At 46.1% G+C, this 27,376-nt stretch overlaps 1 protein-coding gene and 1 long non-coding RNA gene across 2 annotated transcripts in view; one reads left to right on the top strand and one right to left on the bottom strand.

Annotated features, from left to right (window-relative positions):
• The window catches only part of LOC116549924, a 35,666-nt gene extending 15,225 nt beyond the window's left edge, over positions 1 to 20,441 (bottom strand). The window contains exon 1 of the long non-coding RNA XR_004268153.1: positions 20,233 to 20,441. This is a non-coding gene — a long non-coding RNA (uncharacterized LOC116549924). The remainder of the gene's footprint in view (positions 1 to 20,232) is intronic.
• Positions 20,374 to 27,376, top strand: part of PARP12 (poly(ADP-ribose) polymerase family member 12) — a 39,240-nt gene continuing 32,237 nt past the window's right edge. Inside the window, exons 1-3 of the mRNA XM_032275633.1 lie at positions 20,374 to 21,228; positions 25,195 to 25,330; positions 26,079 to 26,376. Coding sequence (XP_032131524.1) covers positions 20,897 to 21,228; positions 25,195 to 25,330; positions 26,079 to 26,376 — 766 coding nt within the window. The 5' untranslated portion in view covers positions 20,374 to 20,896. The remainder of the gene's footprint in view (positions 21,229 to 25,194; positions 25,331 to 26,078; positions 26,377 to 27,376) is intronic.

Consider the following 27,376-nt stretch of genomic DNA (forward strand, 5'->3'; position numbering starts at 1 on the left):
GCTGGAGAGGATGTGGAGAAGTAGGAACACTTTTGCACTGTTGGTGGGAGTGTAAATTAGTTCAACCATTGTGGAAGACAGTGTGGTGATTCCTCAAGGACATAGAAATAGAAATTCCATTTGACCCAGCAATCCCATTACTGGGTATATATCCAAAGGATTACAAATCGTTCTACTATAAGGACACGTGTACACGAATGTTCATTGCAGCACTGTTTACAATAGCAAGGACCTGGAACCAACCCAAATGCCCATCGACGATAGACTGGATAGGGAAAATGTGGCACATATACACCATGGAATATTATGCAGCCATCAAAAATGATGAGTTTGGGTCCTTTGTGGGGACATGGATGAACCTGGAAACCATCATTCTCAGCAAACTGACAGAGGAGCAGAAGATCAAACACCGCATGTTCTCACTCATAGGCGGGTGTTGAACGATGAGAGCACATGGACACAGGGAGGGGAGCACTACACACTGGGGTCAGTTGGGGGGAAATAGGGGAGGGACGGTGGGGGGTGGGGAGCTGGGGAGGGATAGCAGGGGGAGAAATGCCAGATGTAGGTGATGGGGAGGAAGGCAGCAAATCACACTGCCACGTGTGTTCCTATGCAACAATTTTGCATGTTCTTCACATGTACCCCAAAACCTAAAATGCAATAAAATAAATAAATGGGGAAAAAATAAATAAATAAATAAATAAATTAAAAAAAAAAAAACATTTTAGTCAGTGGGCTGGGGAAGGCAGACCCACCCTTAATCAGGTGGGCACCATCTAATCAGCTGCCAGCAAATATAAAGCAGGCAGAAAAACGTGAAAAGGCGAGACTGGCCTAGCCTCCCAGCCTACACCTTTCTCCTGTGCTGGATGCTTCTTGCCCTCGAATACCGGACTCCAGGTTCTTCAGTTTTGGGACTCAAACTGGCTCTCTTTGCTCCTTAAGCTTGCAGATAGCCTATTGTGGGACCTTGGGATCATGTTAGTTAAAACTTAATAAATTCACACACACACACACACACACACACACACACACACACACACACACACGTTATTAGTTCTGTCCCTCTAGAGAACCATGACTAATACAGCTGTTGTAACAAATTCCCATACACTTGGCTTGACACAACAGAAATCGATTCTCTCACAGTTCTGGGGCTAAAAGTCCAAAATCAAGGTGTCGGCAGGGCCACTCTTCCTCTGAAGGCTCCAGGGAAAAATCCTTCCTCGCCTCTGCCAGCTTCTGGTGACTGCCATCGATCAGTCATCTTCCTTGATTTATATGCATCATTATTCCAATGTCTGCCTCTGTTGTCACCTGGTCTTTGTCCCATGTGCCTATCTCTGTGCCCAAATTTCCTCCTTCTTCTAAAGTACCCATCACTGGATTAGGGTTCACTCTAATACGGGATGACCTCACCTTAACTTGATTATACCTACAAAGACTCTACTTACAAATAAGGTTACATTCATGGTTTCAGGATGCACATGAATTTGGGGGTGGGGGACGGATTTGAGGAGACTAACACTATTTAACCAAATATAAAGGCCCTCCCTCATCTTCCTGCAAGGCTAAATACAAACCTACTCACAAATGCTACACCCTTCCTGTCTTACTTGTGTTATAGAAAATGCAGGTCCCTACCAACAGGAGGGCAGGTCCTTGTCCCTACGAACATGAATCCCCCAATTTATGGGCAGTATGTTTCTCTTTGTTGCTGCAGTTACCCCCTTACCTAACATCAACAATGTCCCCCCACTAGATCATTTCCAGCAGAATGAAACTATACATTAGCATCTCTCATCTTAAGACAAAAGATAGGCCAGGTGCGGTGGCTCACACCTGTAATCTTAGCACTTTTCAAGGTTGAGGCGGATGGATGACTGAGGTCAGGAGTTCAAGACCAGCCTGACCAACATGGCAAAACTCCATCTCTACTAGAAATACAAAAATTAGTGGGTCGTGGTGGTGGGCACCTGTAATCCCAGCTACTTGGGAGGCGGAGGCAGGAAAATCGCTTGAACCTGGGAGGTAGAGGTTGCAGTGAGCCAAGGCTGCACCACTGCACTCCAGCCTGGGTGACAGAATGAGACTCCATCTCAAAAAAAAAAAAAAAAAAAAAAGATAAAAGATAAACAAATCCTTGATTCCACATACCCTTCTCGTTAGTTATTTCCACCACCTTACCCTTCTACCCTTTGTAGAAAAACTTGCTACTAACTGAAGCACGAGTTGGCATATGGAAGAGGGAGCTGATGTAACAAAAACCTATAATATGTGACACTGGTTTTAGGACTGGACTGTAGGCAGAAGCCTGAAGGGTGGCCAGGGGGCTGCTGGTGGAGGCTGGAATAGCAGTCAGGAACCTTTTATTGCAAGCTGAGAAAGGGAGCCTTTGTTACAGAGACTATCACCTTTGTTTACCTGGAAGATAGAAAATGCTGCAGAGAAACTTGGGGATCTGGTAAAAAGATTTTTAGGCTTAAAGGGGAATAAGACAATTGCCTTCTCTTAGCTGTGCATAACAAGGTATTGTAAGAAAGAGATGTTACAGAAAGAACTGTTAAGCAGAATTTAAAAACAATATTTCCATCACTTGTTAGGTTAGAAAACAAAGCTATTTTTATTCCAGCCTCTCTAGCTAGCAAAAAAGTAAGAAGTGACCTCAGAAAAGATCAAGTCCAGGACCTGCCAGTAAAATATGGCCTGACATTCAATATCAAATGAAGAGTGCAGCTATCACACCCTTGAAGACAACAGAAAGATTTAAGGTGGTATTTTATAGACTTTTGAGGACTTTCTTTTCTAGGAATCTTAATGGCATTCCAAGTTGTACCAACTTGGAAAAGAAGGGATACAGACAGTTCCAAAATAAAGAAAAATTTGCTCCCAATTTTCTATGGGCAGGAAGTAGGCTGAGAAATCTACTTAACTGCCAATATGAGCCATTTCTTATAGGAAAAGGATGACTCTAAGAGTCAAGAGCTGGCATGAAAAATGAAGAATCTTGACAAATGCTTACACAGTGGGGCTTGTTCTCTTGGGAGCTACCCAATACCCTATAAAGCAGCTTAGGATGAAATACTAAATAATGGGAGCCATAGAGTGAGAGAGACTGCAGGATGAGGGACCATCTTGAAGGTTCTAACTGCAGCTGAGCTGCCAGCTGAATGTAGCCACTGGAGTGACTTTTGCTATATCATGAGACAGAAGAACTGCCCAGCTGAGCCCAGTTAACACACAGAATCATGAAAAATAAATCATTATTTTTAGCCACTAAGTTTTAGGGTGGTTGCTATGCAGCACAGATAAAACATTTTTCTATCTTTACTCAATCTCTTGATAGCACACTCAATGTAGCTGATCATTCCTTCTTACTGAAAAACTTACATATCTGGCAATTATGACTCCATGACTTCTGGTTTTCCCTTTACCCGACTGGCTTTTCCTTTAAACCTTAGTTCTATCAGTCTCCTCCTTCTCTTTTAGAGAGGCAGCTCCTTGGAGTTCTCATTTACACTCACTTCTAGGGGGAATCTCATCCAGTTGTGTAGGTTTAAATACCATCTATGTATTCATAACTCTAGTACTGGCCTCTTCTCTAAATGTCAGACTCACAGATCCAATGTCTGCTGGGCATTTTTCCACTTGTATGTTTTTATAGGTATCTTCTAACTACCCTTCTGCCTTAAAACCCTTAATAACTTATGTTTTAAAAGTGGTGCAATCTTGACTCACTGCAACCTCTGCCTCCTGGGTTCAAACAATTCCCATGCCTCAGCCTCCCAAGTAGCTGGGATTACAGGCATGTACCACCCCTACCAGCTAATTTTTTTTATTTTTAAGTAAAGATGGGGTTTCATCATGTTGGCCAAGCTGGTCTCGAACTCCTGGCCTCAAGTGATCCACCTGCCTCAGTCTCCCAAAGTGCTGGGATTACAAGCATGAGCTACCACACCCGGCCCCAGGGTTTGTTTTAATCAGGTATACCAAGACACGCAGACACAGAAATGACTATGATGAAGGAAGGTTTTATACTCACAGATCTCTAGAAATAGGAAGACACAGCATGCCACACAGGGCCACACAGGGAGGCACCAGTACATGTCTATTTTTTGCCCCTACCGTTACCTATCGCCTCAGCCAGTCATGATGTTAAAATATTTGACAAATAACTCCCTCTTCAGGTAGAAAAAGCTTTAGGACGGAGCTAGTTTCAATGAGGTTGAAAAAAGACAAGCCTTTTCATGAGTTTTTTGCACTTGATAGGTCAAATAATGACTCTTCTTTGGGAATGAGACTTTGAAGTAACTCCAGCCATGTCTACTGTCTCTGGTAGAGGTACTAGCTACATGGGCTGTAAGTTTTCAAGGCTACCATGGAACTACAGGTGGGGGGCTGATAGGACTACACCTTAAAATAGAACAAAGATTGCTGTTCTCACTGAGAGTTTGCTGTTTTTCTTCACTAAATGCTAGATGGGTTGTTGCAAGCCTTTGACTAATTTCCAGGGCCCTAAGAAAGTTGATTCTGATAATTATTGTCAGATTTTTCATCGCTTTTATGGAAGGGCAAACTTTCTGGGGTCCTTAATCCATCATTTTCACTGACATCACTCTTCCTTTATTTTTAAAAAATGTTATTTTATTGCAAAACACTTTTATTGGAAACCACAACTAAAATTAAAAAGTAACTTTTTTTTCTGTCCCCCAGGGTGGAGTGCAATGGTGTAATCTCGGCTCACTGTAACCTTCACCTATTGGGTTCAAGCAATTCTCCTGCCTCAGCCTCCTGAGTAGCTGGGATTACAGTCACCCACCATCACACATGGCTAATTTTTGTATATTTTAGTAGAGATGGGGTTTCACTATGTTGGCCAGGCTGGTCTCGAACCCTTGACCTCAGGTGATCCACCCACCTTGGTGGATCCTGTTAGGCCTCCGAGTCCGAGCCTGGCCATTACAGCCTTGGTGACCCACAAGGACACCTCTGGATGGTCCCCAGAAGCCAGAAAGTCTGAGGTAACCACAAGTAACCAGGTGGCCACAGAAAGAAGTGAAACAACTTGTTCCTGCCTCAACTAATTGCTCTCCCCCTGCAACCTGCAACCATTGTTCCCGCTCAGCCTTGCAGAATTTCCCCAAGGAATTATCGCAAATTTTCTTTTGCAATACCGCTTGGCCACAATATAAATTGGACAATAGCTCTAAATGGCCAGAAAACAGTACCTTTGATTTTTCTATCCTGCAGGTTCCAGACAACTAATGTCGTAAAATGGGCAAATGGTCTGAAATTCCCTATATCCAGGCATTTTTTTTACACACCAATCCCTCCCTAATCTCTGCTCCTTCTTTCCCTTCCACCTGCCCAGAATCCTCCTTGTCTAACAACCCTTCCGAACTTTTTCCTCTCTGCCCGTCCAAACCAGGCCCTAATCCAGAGCCTAACCCCCCACCTAGATCCTTCCTCCTCTTCCACTGCCCACAGCCCACCTCCCTCCTTATGCCCCTCCTGTCACCTCCCCACCTCATACCCAGTCAGGCTTGCAGTTTAGTCCCGCCACTACCTCCTCTGCCCCTGCCCAACAATTCCCTCTTCAAGAGGTGGTTGGTGCCTAAGGCATAGTTAGGGTGCACGTTCCTTGCTCTTTATCTTACCTTTCCCAAATTGGCCAACAGTTAAGCTCCTTCTCATCAAATCCTCCAATATTTTACCCAGTCCTATAATCTCACCTGGAGTAACTTAAATGTCATCATTACTTCTACTCTCACCACTGAAAAATGTTTATCACCCAATCAGCCCCTAACAATAAAAAGCTACAGAAAAAAATCTGGCCCTCAAATCCCCCAATAGGAATTAATTAACCTCGCTTTCAAGGTGCTTAACAACAGGGAGAAAGCAGCCAAGCAGCAACACATTTCACAACTGCAAATGCTTGCCTCTGCCATAAGACAAACCCCAGCCACACCACTGACTCACAAAGACTTCAAAGTTGGTACCTTGCGTCAAGTGTCAGAAACCTGGCCACTGGGCCAAGGAATGCCCGCAGCCCGGGATTCCTCCTAAGCCCTGCCCCATCTGTGCAGGACCCCCACTGGAAGTTGGACTGTCCGACTCACATTGCTGCTTCTCAGCTTAGTGGCTAAAGACAAATGCTGCCCAAACATCTCAGAGGCCCCCTGGACCATCATGGATGCTGAGCTTCAGGTAATTCTTACGGTGGAGCGTAAGTCCATCCCCTTCTTAATCAATACGAGGGCTACCCAATCCACACTAATCTGTCTCCTTGGCCTCCATAACTGTTGTGGGAATTGACGGCAAGGCCTCCAGGCCTCTCAAAACTCCCCAAGTCTAGTGTCAATTAGGCCAGCACTCCTTTCCACATTCTTTCCTAATCATCCTCACTTATCCAGTCCCATTAGGCCAAGATATTCTAACAAAATTCTCTGCCTCCTTAACTGTTCCTAGGCTACAGCCACACCTTTGCCACCCTCCTCCCTGAACCCGTACGTCCCTCAATAGCTCCCCTTATGTCCCCCTACCTTAACCCTAGGGTTTGAGATACCACCTCCCCATCCATCCTGTAGTGCCAAACCTCTATACTCTCCCCAACTTCTCTAAAACTCACCCGAATTCCTAAGAAAACTTCTATCTTGCCGTTTCACTCTCTTCCTCCATTCTGTGTGCCAAGACATTTCCTGGTTCCACCCCTGGATGCCAACCTTAACCCATTCTTTGTTATACCAGTGCAACCCAAACCCTATCTCTCATACACTGCTGAAATTCAGGGTTGTGCAGTTGGAGTTCTTACACAAAAGCCAGGTCTGCGTCCTGTTGCCTTCCTCTGTAAACAACTTGACCTCACTGTCCTAGGTTAGCCCTCATGCCTGCATGTGGCAGCCGCCTCTGTTCTACTCCTTCCTGAGGCCTTCAAAATCGCAGGCTCTGCCTCACTCTCTACAGCTCTCACAACCTTCAGGCTTAGTATCCTCTTCGCATCCTCCACATCTCTTATCTGCCCCACTTCTTATCCAACTCTATTCGCTCTTTACTGAAACTTCCACTGTGACTATTGCACATGGCCCCGATTTTAATTCAGTCTCTCATTAAATACCAAACATAAACACAAGCCCTGAGCCCCATGACTGTATCTCCCTAATCCATATAGCATCCTCCCCCTTTCCACATATTTCTCTTTCCCATTCCAGACCCAGATCATACCTGGTTTATTGATGGTAGTTCTTCAAAGCCCAGTCAGTTTGCACAGGCTAAAGCTGGTTATATGGTTGTATCCCACTCATCTATCATTGAGACTGCCACAGCCCCTCCCTCTACCACTTCTCAGCAAGCTGAATTAATTGCTTTAACTTGTACTATTACTCTTGCGAAGAGACTGTGTAAATATCTATACTGACTCTAAATACGCCTTCTACATCCTATCCCACCATGCTGCCATATGGGCAGAAAGAGGTTTTCTCACTACACAGGGATCTTCTATTATCAATGCTCCCTTAATACAGGCCCTCTTTAAGGCTGCTCTCCTCCCAGCCAAGGCCGGAGTTGCCAATGTAAAGGGCACCAAAAAATTTCAGATCCCATTGCCCAAGGAAATGCTTTTACTAATGAAACAGCAAAAAAGGCAGCAAATGCACCAGTATCGCCTCCTAGCAGACAATATTTTTCCTTTTCATCAATCACACCTACTTATTCTCCTTCTGAATCTTTAACCTACCAGTCACTTCCCACTTAAGGAAATTGGTTTTGGGATCAAGAAAAATTCCTTCTTCCTGCTTCACAAGCCCCTTCTATCCCCTCTTCCTTCCATAACTGTTTTCATGTGGATATAAGCCTTTAACCCACCTCTTAGAACCTTTTATCTCCTTCCCTTCATGGAAGTCCGTCCTTAAAATAATTACATCTCAGTGCTCCTCTGCCACTCTGCCAACCCCCAGGGATTTTTAAAACCTCCTCCCTTCCCCACTCACCAAGCATGGGGATTTACCCCCATGCAAGACTGGCAGATTGACTTTACTCATATGCCCCATGTCAATAAATGTAAGTATCTTCTTGTATGGGTGGATATCTTCACAAGGTGGATTGAAGCCTTCCCTATTGGAACAGAAAAGGCCACTGCTGTTATTTCTTGTCCGTTAAATGAGCTCATTCCCTGATTTGGCCTGTCTGCTTCCATATAATCTGACAATGGCCCCTCTTTCATTAGCCAAATCACCCAAGCAGTCTCTCTGGCCTTTAGCATTCAATGCAATCTCTATGCCCCTTATGCCCTCAGTAATCAGGAAAAGTGGAAAAAGCTAATGGCCTCCTAAAAACACATCTTACAAAGCTCACCCTTCAACTAAAGAAGGACTGGGTATCCCTTCTACCTATGGCTCTTCTCTGAATTCGTTTCACTCCCCAGGAACCCACAGGATATAGCCCCTTTGAACTCTTATATGGCCGTATCTTTCTGCCTGGGCCTAACTTTCTCCCAGACACTAGTCCTCTTGGAGATTATATTCCAGCTCTCCAACAAACTAGGTGGGAAATTCGTCAAGCTGCTAACCTCCTCTTACCCACTCCAGATACCTGGCCTTACGAAGACACCTTAGCCGTATGATCGGTGCTGGTCAAGGATCTAACCTCTCCAGCTCTACAGCCTCGATGGAAGGGTACCTACCTAGTTGTCTACAGTACCCCAATGGCTATCCATCTACAAGACCACCCTCACTGGGTTCACCAGTGCCAGATTAAACTGTGCCCATCAGACGACCAGCCTAGCCCAACCACCTTCCCTTGTAAGTCACAAGTACTTTCTCCTACTTCTCTTAAGCTAACTCGAATTCCTGAAAAGTAAATACAAACCACACATCAGTTTAGTTTATATTCTAACATTAACAGGAATCCTGAGAGTCAAGGAAAGATGGCCGAATAGGAACAGCTCTGGATTGCATTTCACAGTGAGAGCTATGCAGAGGGTGAGTGATCTCCGCATTTTCAAACGAGGTACCAGGTGCATCTCAATGGAACTGGTTGCACAGTGGGTATAGCCCAAGAAGGGCAAGCCAAGGCAGGGTGGGGTACTGCCTCACCTGGGAAGTGCAATCCCCAGAGGACCCCACTCCCTACCCAACGGAGGCCATTGGGGGCTTTTCTAGCCACTCCAGCACTCTGGTTCAGATACTGTGCTTCTCCCACAGTTTGTACTGCCCACAGACCAAGAGATTCCTGGGCCGAAAAGCACCATGAGTTTCTAGCATGGCTGTTTCAGCTGGCGCCGCAGGTTTCTGCACAAAAACTCACACAAAGCTGGGTGGCTGTTTCAACCGGTGCCTAGAATGCCTGGGAGACAGAGCCACACATTCAACTGAAAAAGAGGGGGCTGAAAGCAGGGAGCCAGGGGATCTGGCTCGGTGGGTCACAACCCCACAAAGACTAGCAATCTGAAACACTCTGGCTTGAGAGTTTCGCAGCAAGTGCAGCAATTTGAGCTTGACCTGGGATGGTTGAGCTCTGTTGGGTGAAGGGCATCTGCCATTACCAAGGCAGTCCGCCATTACTGAAAACAGTCCGCCACTACTGAGGCAGTTTGCCATTACTGAGGCAGACCGCCATTACTGAGGCAGTTCTAACTGTACCTCTGTAAACAAAACTGCAAGGAAGTTTACACAGCAGCTGGGCAGAGCCCGCAGCAGCTCAGCAAAGCCTCTGCTGGCAGACTGTGACTAGACTCCCTCCTTGCTGGGCAGGGAATCTCTGAAAAAAGGCAGCAGCACGTCAGGGACTTATAAATAAAGCCCCACCTTCCCAGGACAGAGCACCTGGGAAAAGAGGCAGTTATGAGTTCTGCTGCAGCAGACTTAAATGTACCTGCCCAGAAGCTCTGAATGGAACAAAGGAGCTCCCAGCACAGCACTTGAGCTCTGATAAGGGACAGACTGCCTCCTGAAGTTGCTCCCGACCCCTATATATCCAAAGAGGTACCTCATAAAGGAGAGCTCTGGCTGACATCTGGCAGGTACCCTTCTGGGACGAAGATAACAGAAGAAGAAACTGGCAGCAACCCTTACTGTTCTGCAGCCCCCATGGGTTATTCCCAGGCAAGCAGGGTCTGGAGTGGACCTCCAGCAGTCCTGTAGCAGAGGGGCATGACTGTTAGAAGGAAAACTGAAAAACAGAAAGAAATAGCTTCAACATCAACAAAAAAGATGTTCACTCAGAGACCCCATCTGAAAGTCACCAACTTCAAAGACAACAGGTAGATAAATCCAAGAAGATTGGAAGAAACCAGCACAAAAAGGATGAAAACACCAAAAACAAGAACGCCTCTCCTCCTCCAAGTGACCACAACTCCTCACCAGCAAGGGAACAAAGCTGGATGGAGAATGAGTCTGATAAATTGACAGAAGCAGGCTTCAGAAGCTGGGTAATAACAAACTTCTCTAAGCTAAAAGAACATGTTCTAACCCAAGGCAAACTAAGAACCTTGAAAAAAGGTTAGATGAAATGCTAACTAGAATAACCAGCTTAGAGAAGAACATAAATAACTTGATGGAGCTGAAAAACAGCACAAGAACTTCGCAAAGCATATACAAGTTGCAATAGCCAAATCGACCAAGCAAAAGAAAGGATATCAGAGATTGAAGATCAACTCAATGAAATAAAATGAGAAGGCAATATTAGAGAAAAAAGAGTGAAAAGAAATGAACAAAGCCTCCAAGAAATATGGGATTATGTGAAAAGACCTAATCTATATTTGATTGGTGTACCTGAATGTGACGGGGAGAATGAATCCAAGGTGGAAAACACTCTTCAGGATATTATCCAGGAGAACTTCCCCAACCTAGCGAGGTAGGCCAACATTCAAGTCCAGGAAATACAGAGAATGCCACAAAGATATTCCCCAAGAAGAGAAACCTCAAGGCACATAACTGTCATATTCACCAGGGTTGAAATGAAGGAAAAAATGCTAAGGTCAGCCAGAGAGAAAGGTCGGGTTACCCACAAAGGGAAGCCCATCAGACTCACAGTGGATCTCTTGGCATAAACACAAGCCAGAAGAGAGTGAGGGCCAATATTCAACATCCTTCAAGAAAAGAACTTTCAACCTAGAATTTCATATCCAGCCAAACTAAGCTTCATAAGCGAAGGAGAAATAAATTCCTTTACGAACAACCAATTGCTGAGAGATTTTGTCACCACCAGGCCTGCCTTACAAGACCTCCTGAAAGAAGCACTAAACATGGAAAGGAACAACCAGTACCAGCCACTCCAAAAATGTACCAAATGGTAAAGACTACTGACACAATGAAGAAACGGCGTCAACTAGCGGGCAAAACAACAAGCTAGCATCAAAAGGGCAGGATCAAATTCACACATAACAATATTAACCTTAAATGTAAATGGGCTAAATGCTCCAATCAAAAGACACAGACTGGCAAATTGAATAAAAAGTCAAGACCCATTGGTGTGCCGTATCCAGGAAACCTATCTCGCGTGCAAGGACACACATAGGCTCAAAATAAAGATATGGAGAAATATTTACCAAGGAAATGGACAGCAAAAAAAAGCAGAAGTTACAATCCTAGTCTCTAATAAAATGGACTTTAAAGCAACAAATATCAAAAGAGACAATGAAGGGCATTACATAATAATAAAAGGATCAAGAAGAGCTAACGATCCTAAATATATACGAACCCAATACAAGAGAACCGAGATACATAAAGCAAGTTCTTAATGACCTACAAAGAGACTTAAACTCTCACACAATAATAGTGGGAGACTTTAGCACTCCACTGTCAATATTAGACAGAGCAGCGAGACAGAAAATTAATAAGGATATCCAGGACCTGAACTCAGGCCTGGGCCAAGCAAACCTAATAGACATCTACAGAACTCTACATCCCAAATCCACAGAATATACATTCTTCTCAGCAGCATATCGCACCTACTCTAAAATTGACCATTTAATTGGAAGTAAATCACTCCTCAGCAAATACAAAAGACTGGAAATCATAACAAACAGTCTCTCAGACCACAGTGCAATCAAATTAGAACTCAGGATTAAGAAACTAACTCAGAACCGCACAACTTCATGGAAACTGAACAGCTGGCTCCTGAACGTCAACTGGATAAACAATGAAATGAAGGCAGAAACAAAGATGTTCTTTGAAACCAACAAAAACGAAGACACAATGTACCAGAATGTCTGGGATACATTTAAAGCAGTGTCTAGAGGAAAATTTATACCGATAAATGCTCACATGAGAAGTGAGGAAAGATATAAAATCGACATCCTATCATCAAAATTGAAAGAGCTAGAGGAGAAAGATCAAAAAAACTCAAAAGCTAGCAGAAGACAAGAAATAACTAAGATCAGAGCATAACTGAAGGAGATAGACACACACACAAAAAAAAAACTTCAAAAAATCAATAAATCCAGGAGGTGGATTTTTGAAAATATCAACAAAAGAAACCACTAGTCAGATTAATAAAAAAGAAAAGAGAGAAGAATCAAATAGATGCAATAAAAAACGATAAAGGGGATATCACCACTGATTCCACAGAAATACAAACTACCATCAGAAATTACTACAATCAACTCTATGCACGTAAACCAGTAAATCTGGAAGAAATGGATAAATTCCTGGACACTTGCACCCTCCCAAGACTAAACCAGGAAGAAGTTGAAACCCTGAATAGATCAATAACAAGGGCTGAAGTTGAGGCAGCAATTAATAGCCTACCAACCAAAAAAAGTCCAGGTCCAGACAGGTTCACAGCTGAATTCTACCAGACATACAAAGAGGAGCTGGTACCACTCCTTCTGAAACTATTCCAAACAATCCAAGAAGAGGGAATCCTTCCCAAATCATTTTATGAGACCAACATCATCCTAATACCAAAACCCGGCAGAGACTCAACAAAAAAAGAGAACTTGAGGCCAATATCCATGATGAACATAGATGCAAAAGTCTTCAATAAAATACTGGCAAACCAATTGCAACAGCACTTGGATAAAAAGCTTATTCAACATGATCAAGTAGGCTTCATCCCGGAGATGCAAGGCTGGTCCAACATACACAAGTCTGTAAACGTAATTCACCACATAAACAGAACCAAAAACAAAAACCACATGATTTTATCAACGGACGCAGAGAAGGCCTTTGACAAAATTCAACAGCCCTTTATGCTAAAAACTCTCAATAAACTAGGTATCAATGGAACGTATCTCAAAATAATAGAAGTTATTTACGATAAACCCACAGCCAATATCATACTGAATGGGCAAAAACTGGAAGGATTCCCTTTGAAATCTGGCACTAGACAAGGATGCCCTCTCTTACCACTCCTATTCAACATAGTATTGGAAGTTGTAGCCAGGGCAATCAGGCAAGAAAAAGAAATAAAGGGTATTCGATTAGGAAAGGAGGAAGTCAAATTGTCTCTATTTGCAGATGGGATGATTGTAGATTTAGAAGACCCTATCATCTCAGACCAAAATCTCCTGAAACTGATAAGCAACTTCAGCATCGTCTCAGCATACAAAATCAATGTGCAGAAATCACAAGCATTCCTATACACCAATAACAGACTAACAGAGAGCCAAATCAAGAGCGAACTCCCATTCACAATTGCTACAAAGAGAATAAAATACCTAGGAATACAACTAACAAGGAACGTAAAGGACCTCTTTAAGGAGAACTGCAAACCACTGCTCAACGAAATAAGAGAGGATACAAGCAGATGGAGAAACATTCCATGCTCATGGTTAAGAAGAATCAATATCATGAAAATGCCCACACTGCCCAAAGTAATTTATAGATTCAATGGTATCCCCATCAAGCTACCAATGACCTTTTTCACAGAACTGGAAAAAAACACCTTAAACTTCATATGGAACTGAAAGAGAGCCCGCATAGCCAAGTCAATTCTAAGCAAAAAGAACAAAGCTGGAGGTATCATGCTACCTGACTTCAAACTATACTACAAGGCTACAGTAATCAAAAGAGCATGGTACTGTTACCAAAACAGAGATATAGACCAATGGAACAGAACAGAGGCCTTGGAGGCAACACTACACATCTACAACCATCTGATCTTTGAAAAACATGACAAAAACAAGCAATGGGGAAAGGATTCCCTGTTTAATAAATTGTGTTGGGAAAACTGGCTAGCCATGTGCAGAAAGCAGAAACTGGACCCCTTCCTGACACCTTACACTAAAACTAACTCCAGATGGATTAAAGACTTAAACATAAGACCTAACACCATAAAAACTCTAGAAGAAAGCTTAGGCAAAACCATTCAGGACATAGGCATAGGCAAGGACCTCATGACTAAAACACCAAAAGCATTGGCAACAAAAGCCAAAATAGACAAATGGGACCCCTTTAACTCCAGGCCTTCTGCACAGCAAAAGAAACAATCATTAGAGTGAACTCACAGAATGGGAAAACATTTCCCAACAGAATGGGAAAAAATTTTTTCAATCTACCTATCTGACAAAAGGCTAATATCCAGAATCTACAATGAACTAAAACAGATTTACAAGAAATAAAACAAACAAACCCATTCAAAAGTGGGCAAAGTATATGAACAGACACTTTTCAAAAGAAGACAAATATGAGGCCAACAAACATGAAAAAATGCTCATCATCACTGGTCATTAGAGAAATGCAAATCAAAACCACATTGAGATACCATCTCACACCAGTTAGAATGACGATCATTAAAAAAATCTGGAGACAACAGATGCTGGAGAGGATATGGAGAAATAGGAACACTTTTCCACTGTTGGTGGGAGTGTAATTAGTTCAACCATGTGGAAGACAGTGTGGCGATTCCTCAAGGACCTAGAAATAGAAATTCCATTTGACTCAGCAATCCCATTACTGGATATAAACCCAAAGGATTATAAATCGTTCTATTATAAAGACACATGCACACATATGCTCATTGTCGCACTATTTACAATGGCAAAGACCTGGAACCAACCCAAATACCCATCAATGATAGACTGGACAAGGAAAATGTGGCACATATACACCATGAAATACTATATAGCCATAAAAAACAATGAGTTTGTATCCTTTGTAGGGACGTGGATGAATCTGGAAACCATTCTCAGCAACTGACACAAGAACAGAAAATCAAACACTGCATGTTCTCACTCATAGACGGGTGTTGAACAATGAGAACGTACGGACACAGGGTGGGGAGCATCACACACTGGGGTCTGTTGAGGGTTGTTAGGGGAGGGACAGCAGGGGGCAGAGAGATTGGGGAGGGATATCATGGGAAGAAATACCAGATATAGGTGACAGCCAAATGGAGGCAGCAAACTACCTTGCCAAGTATGTACCTATGCAACAATCCTGCATGATCTGCACATGTACCCCAGAACCTAAAGCACAATTAAAAAAAACAAAAACAAACATCAAGTTGTATGCATTAAATATATGCCATGTTTATTTGTCAATTATACTCCAATAAATCTGGAAAAAAAACAACAGGAATCTTTCTCTTAACTTTGCTATTTGCAACAGGCTCTATGCAGTCACCCCTAAAACTTGGTCTACACTTCTCAAGCTCTCTGTTCCTACTGCTATCTAATCATAGTTCTAGTCGCCCTTCTCGTCCACATTTAAATGCCCTATACTTGCTTGCCTTGCCAGTTCACTGCTTTCCTCCAGACCATTTTAGCTGACATCTCATGGTTCTACTCACGAACTTCCACCCTTGACTCCTTTCTTGAGTGGACAAATAACCTATGTGGCAAGGGACACTCCAATTCTTTCACCGTGATGAAGTCCTCTTCTTTACTTTTCTACTCATCTTATTCTCAGTCTCATTCTGTCACTCCCTATCCCTTCCTAATTACCTTCAACATACCATCAGTCTAACCCATTACCTCCTCATTAATTCCAACCCACTGCTGGCAAAAAACTGCTGGCTCTGCATCTCCCTTTCTTCCTCCTCTTATACCGCTATTCCTGTCCTGCCAGCCGATTAGGCTACGTCTTCCGTCTTCCTGCACCTACACACCTCTTTTGATAGTCCCCATCTCTACCCTCCCATAGAGCTTCTCTATTTCTTAGATAAGTTTAGCAAAACTTCCTCAGACATTTCATACCAACAAGCTGCTATACTTCTCTGCAACTATTTACAGCAACTCTCACCTCATATTAACTCCACTCTGCCCATATTAGGACCCCTTACTACACAACTATCCCCACTCCTGCTCCTCTATGCATTTCCCATCAACGAACCACTGGAATTCCCTTGGGCAATCTTCTATCTTCTAAATGCTGCTTTACTCTTCATCTCCAAAGCCCTGACACACACGTTAATATGCCTTTAGGAGCATACTCACTTTGCTTCACCAACAAACGCTCTATCACTACTAATAACCTAAAAATATTAACAGTCATTATTGTCTAGGTCGGCACCTTCCCAGTCTCTCACTCCATCCTTGGCTACCCTCTCCCTGTTCCTCAGATTCTCCTCGTAGCCCCTCTGCATGCTTACTCATACCTGGCCCTTCAAATGTTAGTGACAGACTATTTGTTGATACCACATGCTTCCTCATACATTATGAAAACCAAACTGCCCCCACCACACAGTTACCATCAGTCTCCCTTTCAACCCCCTAACTGCTGCTATTCTTGCTGGATCTTTAGGAATTTGGCAATCTGACTCCCCTTTCAAGGATCCCTCCCAGCTTTTCACCCTACGTTTTCAATTCTGCCTTCCCCCAGGTCTCCTCCTTTGTGGCTCTTCCACTTTTATGTGTCTACCCACTAACTGGAGAGGAACCTGTGCCTTAGTCTTCCTTATTCCTCAAATTCAATTTGCCAGTGGTAATGAGCAACTGCCTGTCTCCCTAATGACACCTACTCGAAAAAAGAGTCACCTAGCTAATTCCATTACTTGTGGGAACGGGGCGTGCAGCCTCCACTGTAGGCCTTGGAACTGGCATAGTGGGGGTCACCACCTCTGTCACAACATTCCACAGCCTGTCTACTGATTTCTCTGCCAGCATTACAGACATATATAATACCTTGTCTGTCCTTCAAGCTCAAATAGACTCTTTAGCTGCAGTCGTCTTCCAAAACTGTCGTGGCCTCGACTTAACTCACTGCAGAAAAGGGAACTCTGTATATTTCTCAATGAGGAATTTGGCTTTCACTTAAATCAAACCGGCCTAGTTTATGATAATATCAAAAGGCTCAAAGACAAGGCTCCAAAATTTGCTAATGAGGCAAATAACTATGCCAAACCTGGCATATATTATCCCATCCTAGCTGGATGTCACGGCTCTTTCCACTCCTTACTCCCCTAATACCCAACCCCCTCCTTCTCTTATTCAGACCTCGCATTTTCCAATTAGTCTCTCAACTCCTACAAAACCGTATCCAGGCCATCACTAATCACTCTACGTGGCAAATGCTACTTTTAACATTACCCACCGTCCCAGGACCTCTCAGCCACTTAAGGCAAAACGCCTTGCCAACCCTCCCTGTTCATTTGCCTGTCTTTCTCCCCAACCCTATTTCATAGTCTTCACCCTTCCAGGAACAAGCAGAAACACCAATCCATCACTCATGAGCTCCAGGCAGCGCCCGGCTAATGTCAAGATGCAGCATGACCTCTCCAGAACCTGCACATATCTCTTTCAATCCAAGACCTCTGGGAACATCCCCTACATTGGACACTATTCCAACCTTGGCCCAAGGTTTCATCACTAAAGCTATTATGCTTCCAAAGACTTGGCCAAACACTTACTAAACTACACAAACCACAGGCTTTTGTTTTAGGTGTCCGTGCAGCCCTGTCGCGCTCGAAAAAGTCATGAGAAACATCGCCCCTACTCCCTTCTCCAACTTTTTTCTTTAATACATATATAAAAAGATGGGAATGCTAGGCCTCTAAGTCCAAGCCTGGCCATTATAGCCTTAGTGACCCGCAAGTACACCTCTGGATGGTCCCCAGAAGCCAGAAAGTCTGAGGTAACCACAAGTAATCAGGTGGCCACAGAAAGAAGTGAAATAACTTGTTCCTGCCTCAACTAATTGCTCTCCCCCTGCAACCTGAAACCATTGTTCCTGCTTAGCCTTACGAAATTTCCCCCCCTGGACACTGGGTTTCTCAAGACCCCCCACCCCTGTAACTATGTAATTTACAGCACCCTCCCCTCTGCTTGCAATCAATAACCCTCACCGTTATGATCATGCCTATTTGTAATAGATAACCGCTACCATTGTGACCATGCATCCCGTGATGCCCTTCCCCTCCCTAAAATAGATTACCGCCTTTAACTGACCACTTGCCCCAACCTATAACCAACTCCTATTCCACCACCCTCTGCTGAAGCCCTTTCCGGCCTCAGCCCGCCCGCACACAGGTGAATAAACATCCACGTTGCTCACACAAACCCTGTTGGGGGTCTCTTCATTCAGTGTGTACATTTTAACAGATCCCTCCCAAGGAGCTGGGATTACAGGCGTGAACCATCGTGCCCGGCCTAACATTTTTGATTAAAAATTAACATTTTAGCCGGGTGCAGTGGCTCACGCCTGTAATCTCAGCACTTTGGGAGGCTGAGGCGGGCAGATCACGAGGTCAGGAGTTTGAGACCAGCCTGACCAACATGGTGAAAGCCCCTGTCTTTACTAAAAATACAAAAATTAGCCCAGCATGGTAGTGCACACCTGTAATCCCAGCTACTCAGGAGGCTGAGGCAGGAGAATCGCTTGCACCTGGGAGGCAAAGGTTGCAGTGAGCCAAGATCGTGCCACTGCACTCCAGCCTGGGCGACAGAGCAAGACTCTGTCTCAAAAAAACAAAAACAAAAACAACCCAAAAAAACCCAAACAACTAACATTTTAGGCTGGGCATGGTGGCTCACTGTAACCCCAGCACTTTAAGAATCTGAGGTGGGAGGACTGTTTGAGGCCAGGAGTTCAAGACCAGCCTGGGCAACATATGAGACAGTGTCTCTACAAAAAATTTAAAAATTATCTGGGCATGGTGGCATGTGCCTCTGGGCCCAGCTACTTGGGAGGCTAAGGTGGGAGGTTCGCTTGAGCCCAGAAGTTCCAGGTTGTAGTGAGCTATGATTATATTGTTATACTAAAGCCTGGGTGACAGACTAAGACCCTGTCTTTTTCATTTGTCCATGTTACTGTCTAGTCTTTATCCATACGCTTATTGTTTACATTTTTGTAGTAATATTACAGGTAAGAATTTTTTTTTTTTTTTTAAAGATGGAATCTCGCTTTGTTACCCAGGCTAGAGTGCAGTGGTGTGATCTCAGCTCACTGCAACCTCTGCCTACTGGCTTCAAGCAATTCTCCTGCCTCAGTCTCCTGAGTAGCTGGCCACCCACCACCACGCCCAGCTAATATTTACATTTTTAGTAGAGACAGGGTTTCACCACCTTGGCCAGACTGGTCTCAAACTCCTGACATCAAGTGATCCACCCGCCTTGGCCTCCCAATATGCTGGGATTACAGGCGTGAGTCACAGCGCCGGCTTATAGTTAAGATTTTTATGTTCATTTTTAGTTAATGTTATACCGTAAGTACTCTACCCCCGCAATCCTTCTGCCCCTCATCTTCCCTTTTCCACTTTCCTAGTACTTCCTACTGCCTCCTGCCAACCACCCCTGCGTGTTTCTTCCACATCTTTGTCCGTGCTTATTCAAAAATGTCCTGACACACACACCCTGACACACACACACACACGCACACAGCTTTTCTTTTGTTAGACATTAAAAAAAATTAATTCTTGATCATTCAACCTGATTATTTAGACATTTCTGTACAGCCATCTTTTCTCGTTTAGCGACACATCATGGCTGTCCTTCCAGATCCGCACACAGATTTAACACACGCTTGTTAAATAGATTTCCTAATAAAGATCGGTCACACAATTCCCACTAACGATAACTCCCAGGTGGGGTTCCCCCAGTAACACTTTCACACATAACTTATTTACTGTTCCTTTTACTTCCGGAAGATTCCGAGGAAAGATCGCTGTGTCAAAGGTCACACGCGATTTCAATTTTGATAGCTTTCCTGGATTACTTCCCCAAACGGCTCTCACAACTTGCACTGCCCTCAGCACGTGTGAGACGGTCCTTTGCTCTCAAGGGTCTTCTAAAACATTTGCTCAAACGTTACTTAGCAGGGGCTGGGAGTAAATGATTTGCTCTTTTAAAGGACATACCGGTTTATGTTTACGTGAAGGAAATCATTGATGCAACGAGGTGAAAGGAACATTTAAGTGCGTCTTCCTAAAGCGGAGTGATCGCTTTTGTCACTTGTTCGAGGGGTGGGGGGCCCATCAGTCGTCCCTGTTTCTGTGAGTCGTCTACGAAGCCCGGGCTTGGCCCCGGCGACGCCGAGCGGCTTTAACGGGCGGCGTCCAGTCGGCTCCGCCAACGCTACCGCCACCCTCGAGGCGCCCTCTGACTGCAGGCGCTCGGAGCATCGCATCGTTAGGGGCTTCTGGTTCTTCAAACATCCGGGAAAGTCCTTTTCCGGGCCTGGGGACAAGCCCTCGAGCCGCCACAGCCCCAGCCCGAGCGCCGAGCACGAGCGCACGAGCGTACGAGCGCACGAGCGCCCGAGCTCCCGAACTCCCGAGCTCCCGTCCGGCGGCTGCCGCACAGCTGGGGACCCTGAGGCGTAAGGCGCTGCCGCTCAGCTGCGGGTCGGGGGCGTGGCGAGGCCGCACAGGTTCTGTTTTTCGCCGGCCCGGGGTAGCTTTCGGTTTCGTTTCCCGCCGGCGCCTCTACCCCGCGAGAGCCGCCCGCCAGCTAGCGGCCGCCGCCGCCCGCGTCGCACCGCGTCGCGCCACTCGTGGTCCGACGGGCGCAGTCCCCGCGGCCATGGCCCAGGCTAGCGTCGTCGGTGAGGTGACCCAGGTGCTGTGCGCGGCCGGGGGCGCCCTGGAGCTGCCCGAGCTGCGGCGCCGCTTGCGGGTGGGCTTGGGCAGCGATGCGCTGGAGCGGCTGCTGCGGGAGTGTGGGCGCTTCGTGGTGGCGGCGCGGGCGGGCGCGGGCGGCGCGACCGCGGTCCCGGAGCGCGTGGTGCTGGCCGCGTCGCCGCTGCGCCTGTGCCGCGCGCACCAGGGCTCCAAGCCGGGCTGCGTGGGGCTCTGTGCACAGCTGCACCTCTGCAAGTTCATGGTCTACGGCGCCTGCAAGTTCCTGAGAGCCGGGTAAGGCGCGGCCTCGGGCCCGGGCAGAGGCCCCGAGCGCCCCTACGCGCTTCCAGTCGGCCTGGGGTCCTACTTGAAGTTTGAGCAGACAATTCGGTGGCTCTGCCCGGCCTCGCCCCATTATTCATTAAAGCGAGCGTTTGTTGAGCACCTGCTGAGTACCTGGCACAGTGCGCGGGACTCGTCGATTGGAGTCCTCCGGACTCCTGGGGAGAGAGAGTGACTTACAAAGAACGCGATAGTGCCGGGTGGAACATCCGGTTGTGGCAGTGTGGGGTGGGGGAGAGGGAGGCGGTGGCCTAGGGGAGCTCCACGACGCCGTGGGTTCCCCTTGCAAGCTTTGAGGGCAGACAATGAAGGCTTTCTCTGCCCAGCAGCCGGAAGGGATCTTTAAACCCCGTTCAACCCTATTTATCTGGTTACAAACTGGAAACTGCAAGCTCCCTCCCATCGCCCACAAGGTTCTGGGATACTGGTCCCTGCCCACCCGCTACTTTTCTGTGCCTGGAACACCCCCCAGCCTGGGCATTTCTGGGAACATTTGCTCTGCCTGGACTGCCCTTCCTGCTTCAGGCCTCAACCTAAAGATCACATCCCATTTGAGGGCTTTTCCTCTCCTTACTCTTGGTCACAGGGAACTGTTTATTTTTCTCGTGGCACCCAGTTCCCAGTAGAATGGAAACTCCCTGAGGACAGAAGCCCCAACTGTCTCCCCAGCACTTAGCGCCCATGTTCTGATTATAGCACATGTTCAGTGGGATGTGTGGAAGGGATTGCTGAGGTTTATGCTGAAGGATTTGGGCCTCATCCTGAAGGTGATGGGGCGAGTCAAATGGCACGAGAGAGCACCCATCAGGTTTGCAATTTAGGTAGTGGTGTGGGTGCCAATTTAAGGGAGAATGTCATTGGGAACCGCTGGGAAGCTAGTCCAGGAGAATTCCTTCCTCCCCTGCTCCCTCCTTTCTTGCTTGCTCCCTGGTGTGTGTGTATGTGTGTGTCTTAATAGAGTAGATATTTCTTGCTCATGTCAGGTCAACAGTGAGCATGGGGTGGGGGGCCTTGATCCATACAGTCATCCAGGGATCCAGGCTAACTGACCTCTGTTCTGCGCTACTCAGCACATGGCTCTTGAGGCCAGCCTAGGTATCAAGTTCCAGTAGACGATTGCATGGGAGGTTTTTATTTTATTTTTTTGTTTTTATTTATTTGTTTTGAATCGGAGTCTTGCTCTGTCGCCCAGGCTGGAGTGCAATGGTGTGATCTTGGCTCACTACAACCTCCCAAGAAGCTGGGGTTACAGGCAGCTGCCACCACACCTGGTTAATTTTTACATTTTTAGTAGATACGGGGTTTCACCATATTGGCCAGGCTGGTCTTGAACTCCTGGCCTCATGATCCGCCCACCTTGGCCTCCCAAAGTGCCGGGATTACAGGTGTGAGCCACCACACAGCTGAATGGGAGGTTTCTATATGCAAGGTCTAGAAGTGGTGGATTTCTATTCACCCACATCCCATTGACCAGAAGCTGTCTTGTGACCCTGTCTAGATGCAGGGTGGCTGGGAAATGTAGTCTCTAAGAAGCAGCTTTTCAGAAATATGTAGATTAGAACTTTCCAAGGGCTATGCGAGAAATTCTGAAGAGTTGAGTCGGTGACAGTGTGGTGAGAGGACATGAGAGAGGTGAACTTTCTCAGAAACTCTTCAGTTTCTGCACCCACTGTGGCCTGGGTGTTGTAGACAAGAAAACAGGAGAGGGTTTTAGTTTTGAAGCATGCCCAGGAAGCAGCTGTCCAGGTCAGAAACTTGAGAGGAAGGTCAGGGGTCTGAGGTGCTGGGCTGGTGTGGGAGACGTTGGGTGGTGTGGCTGTGACTGCAGCCCCAGGAGTGGATCAGATCTGAGGTAGAGCCTGAGGCCTGAAAAGAGGCTGAGGGCGGAACTCTGGGGAAATCAGCCTTCAGGGATGAGCCAGTCCCGGGGAGGCTGGGGAACAGCAGCCCAGGAGGGAGAAGGCACACAGCAAAAGGTGATTGGACGGAGCTTCTCATGGGAGTAACTGGTAGATCTGTTTAATGTTCATATTTTGTAAAATAAAGATGGCAGCCCTGTTCTTAAGCTAGTTCTCAAAACTAGTTCCTCTTACATGTTTACACAGGTGAATTTCTTGAACCTTCCGTTTCTGAGTCACTTTGGGGAGAGTGGGTGTGGTTGGCCACACTTCTGTGCTTCCCCTGTGTCTCTCCTTGTCTTCCTGAGCCTCAGGGTCAGTGCTCTTAGAAATAGGTCATCAGACCTGCTGCAGAGGTGGTACGTAGTCCTGGTTCCCTGACTCTTAGTCCTGTGCTCAGGAGGCGGTGAGCCCAGTGGTCTAGGGCACAGTCCCGAGAACCAGCCCACCTTGTTTCAACCTGGGCTCTGCTCCTTGCTAGCTGGTGGCTTTGGGCAAATGACTTTATCTCCAGGTCTCAGTTCCCTCATCTGCGAAGTGGGGTTAATGATATTTCTCCCCTCACAGGCTGGCTCAGGACTGAATGCGTTAACTCATAAAACATTTTGGCCGATATTTGGCAGTTGCTCATTAAATTTTAGTAGTCATTGTCATCATTAGCCATCATTACAGTTATTAGATATATTTGGCTCTGGCAGCACCAAATTATTTGCCCCTCTTCTAGAATGTTCTTCCTTTCTCCTCTTGCTGTCTCCTCGTCACCCTTTAACTATTCCATTCAGGCTTTATGCTGTCCAGTACACTCCCCTGATTTCTTCCCCAGTTCTCTCCCAGCCCAGCCTGGCTCACGTGCCCTTCCACTCTGCTCTGACGGATTCTGACCACAGCTGAAGTTGCACTTTCCACTCCGTATCAGAGTCCTCTCTGTCTGCCACCTCCACTAGATGAGGGAAAGAGAGCAGTCAAGGATGGCTTCGGGGTTTTTGGTCTGTGCAGTGGGAGAGGGAAGTTGCCTTTTACTGAGCTGGGGATTCTGTAGGAGGTGCGGGTTTGGGGTGGATCCAGGTTTGGCATTCTTCTGAGATGTGTATTATAAGCGTGGCATAGGTGGCACAGCAGTGTCTGAGTCAAACAAATGCTGTTGATTTGACTCTTCTGGGTCCTGGTGACTCAGGCAGTCATTTAAAGGTTTATCTTGGGTTCTCAGGGCATGATGCCAGTGTCTGGCTCACCCTGGTGCTTATCAGCTGCTTGTGGATGGAAAGAATGAAGGAAGAGAGCAGAAAAAAGGGCTGGGTTCAGGGCTGTGTGTGCGCATGCCTGCATGCATGCACGTATGTGACCTATGATGATAAGATGCCATGCTCATTGATTGAGCCTGTAGTTAACTGCTTACCAACTGCTGTGCAGTGACTCCTCTTTGTCATTCTCATCAAATGCCTGCTGAGAGGTGCCATCCTGGGCCATAGACCTTGAAAGGCCCCATCTCTTCCTTGGTAAATACACATTAGATTTTTTGTTGTTGTCTTGTAGACATGCTGGTTTTTCTCTGGTGCTTGTAAACACTGTCAGGAAGTGGTTCTGAGCAATTGTCATGAAGACTGATTTTATCAGCTTTCAGTTTGCCAGCACAGCCATGACAAAGTACCACAGACTAGGAGGCTGAAACAACAGAAATCGACTTTCTCACAGTTCTGGAGGCTAGAAGTCTGAGATCAAGGTGTTGGCAGGGTTGGCTTCTTCTGAGGCCTCTCTCCTTGGCTTGTAGATGGCCGCCTTCTCACTGTGTCCCCACATAGGCTTCCCTCTGTGTGTGTCTGTGCTCCAATCTCTTCTTATAAGGACAGCAGTCATGTGGGATTGGGGCCCACCCTATTGACCTCATTTTAACTTAATTACCTCTCTGAAGACCCTCTCTCCAAATAGAGCCATATCCTGAAGTCCTGGGAGTTAGGACTCGAACATAGGAATTTTGAGGAGACTCAATTCAACATGTAACACCAGCTCTGCTTCTTTGCAGGAAGAACTGTAGGAATAGTCACAGCTTGACAACCGATCACAACCTGAGTGTGCTGAGAACTCATGGCGTTGACCACCTGAGCTATAACGAGCTATGCCAACTCTTGTTTCAGAACGACCCCTGGCTTTTGCCAGAAGTGAGTGCCAGGGGAAGTCTGGGTTCCACACCTCCCTGGGGACGTTCCTGTATCTTGGGAAATGTAATGACTGCTTGGAATGGGTGGGCCCTTGGTGGTCTCTGGTCTGGTTTACACCTGCAGGAATTTGGAATGTGGAGCAGAAGGAGCAATTGATTGAAGTTCAAGGGCCAGCTTTGCCAGCAACCCAGTTCCTCAAACATCATGTATACCAGATGCCATGGATAGCTGTGGGACTAGGGCTGGCTCTTTAACCTCTCTGAGCCTGTCAGTGTGCTCCACTGAGAAATGAAAGGGTGGTGTTTGGCCTTCTCTAAGATGCTTTAAGCCCTCAGAGCCTCTTTGACTTTGAATTGTAGAAAAGAGAGTCCAGAGAAAATGGGCCTGGGGAAGGGAGAGTTGGTAAATCAGTGGGGGAAGAGTGTAGGTAGATTGTAGAGGCTCTTAGGATATAGCCATTTGATTTGCATTGTCTCATGAAAGGAGCAGCGCTAGTCACTTTGAAGTTCTTGGATTTTTCCCAATTGAAGGGCTGCTTCTGTGCAGTCTCCTTTCCACTTGGTTCCCATTTTAGCCAAGGGCATTTGTTAGCAGCCATCATCAAGAGTGAGGGATGTTATCGCTGTGTTCTGCGTGGATGATGGAATCAGACTGTGAAGGCCTTTTCTCGCCAGAGGACTGGTCACTAGGGAGGTGGTGTCATGTGAGACCTTCCTGAACTGGTGGTTTTTTCCCTCTCTGTCAACAGATTTGCCAACACTACAATAAAGGAGATGGACCCCATGGCTCTTGTTCCTTTCAAAAGCAGTGCATCAAACTCCATATCTGCCAGTATTTTTTACAGGGGGAATGCAAATTTGGCACTAGCTGTAAGAGATCCCATAATTTCTCTAATTCTGAGAATCTGGAAAAATTGGAGAAGTTGGGTATGAGCTCAGACCTGGTGAGCAGGCTGCCTTCCATTTACAGAAATGCGCATGACATCAAGAATAAGAGCTCTGCCTCCAGCAGAGTGCCGCCTCCTCAGGGCCCACAGGGGACTTCTGGTAAGGCTGGTGGGGAGGTAAGGCTGGTGGGGAGGTAAGGCTGGTGGAGGTCCTGGGCTGGCGGCTCTCAGATTCCAGCTAGCCGGTACACAGAATGTGTGACTTTGGGCAAGTCTTGTGCTGCTTTTAGTAAAATGGAGTTGGCGATGCTTTCCTAATAAGGCAGGGGGTGGGGAGGTAGGATAAGTTGAAATCAGACATGATCAATCAAGCCATCCTAGACAAATGTGAATTGGTATTGATGGTGAGTGAATTCTGGATGGGCCTAGTCTGTGCTGAATTGGGAGACTTGGCTCCTCCCCCATGCAGTCACTCCCATCTTCACCCCAAGGGGGCATGCCCCTCAGGGAGGAACCCAAAGTTAGGAATGCTGTGCTGCACAGCCCTCGGGAGCATCCCTTGCGTTGTGTTGTTTTGATTTTACAAAATGAGTGAAAGAAGCATTCCTTAATTTTGGCATTGCCCATATTCCTGACATGAATAAGTAGACTTTTTGAGCCATTGTAAATTTGTCTGCTCCCTGCTCATCTCTGGCACCTAGGCAGTGCCTGACCCACAGTAGGCACTCTGATGTTTGTTGAATGAATGAGTGTGCTAGGATACTTATTTTTTTTAAAGACTGTCAGGTTTAGTGACAGGCAAATTTTGAGCAGATATTTTTATTTATAAGCATTTCTTGAATATCTGTTGTGGAGCAGATGAATAATGTGGTCCGTCAGGGAGATTATAATACACTGGCATCCATTGGATTTCACAGTACCAGCCATTGGCTGGCTGTTCTGCTATCTACTCTTTCATTCAGCACCTTGGTGTGCTTGCCACATGCTGGGCACTGTCCTGGACCCTGGTTATTCCTTGGTGAAGCTGAGACATGCCTCCCCTCAGAGCAGAATCAAACCCACTCAGTTAGCTATAGTGGTGGCTACAGTTTTAATTGAGTGCTTCCTAGAATGTCGTTTGCATTCTAGGACTACCTGCAAACAAATGTACCACTCTAATT

Source organism: Sapajus apella, unplaced genomic scaffold (genome assembly GCF_009761245.1).
Source record: "Sapajus apella isolate SASKATOON/1434 unplaced genomic scaffold, GSC_monkey_1.0 scaffold7, whole genome shotgun sequence".
Lineage (NCBI taxonomy): Eukaryota > Metazoa > Chordata > Mammalia > Primates > Cebidae > Sapajus > Sapajus apella.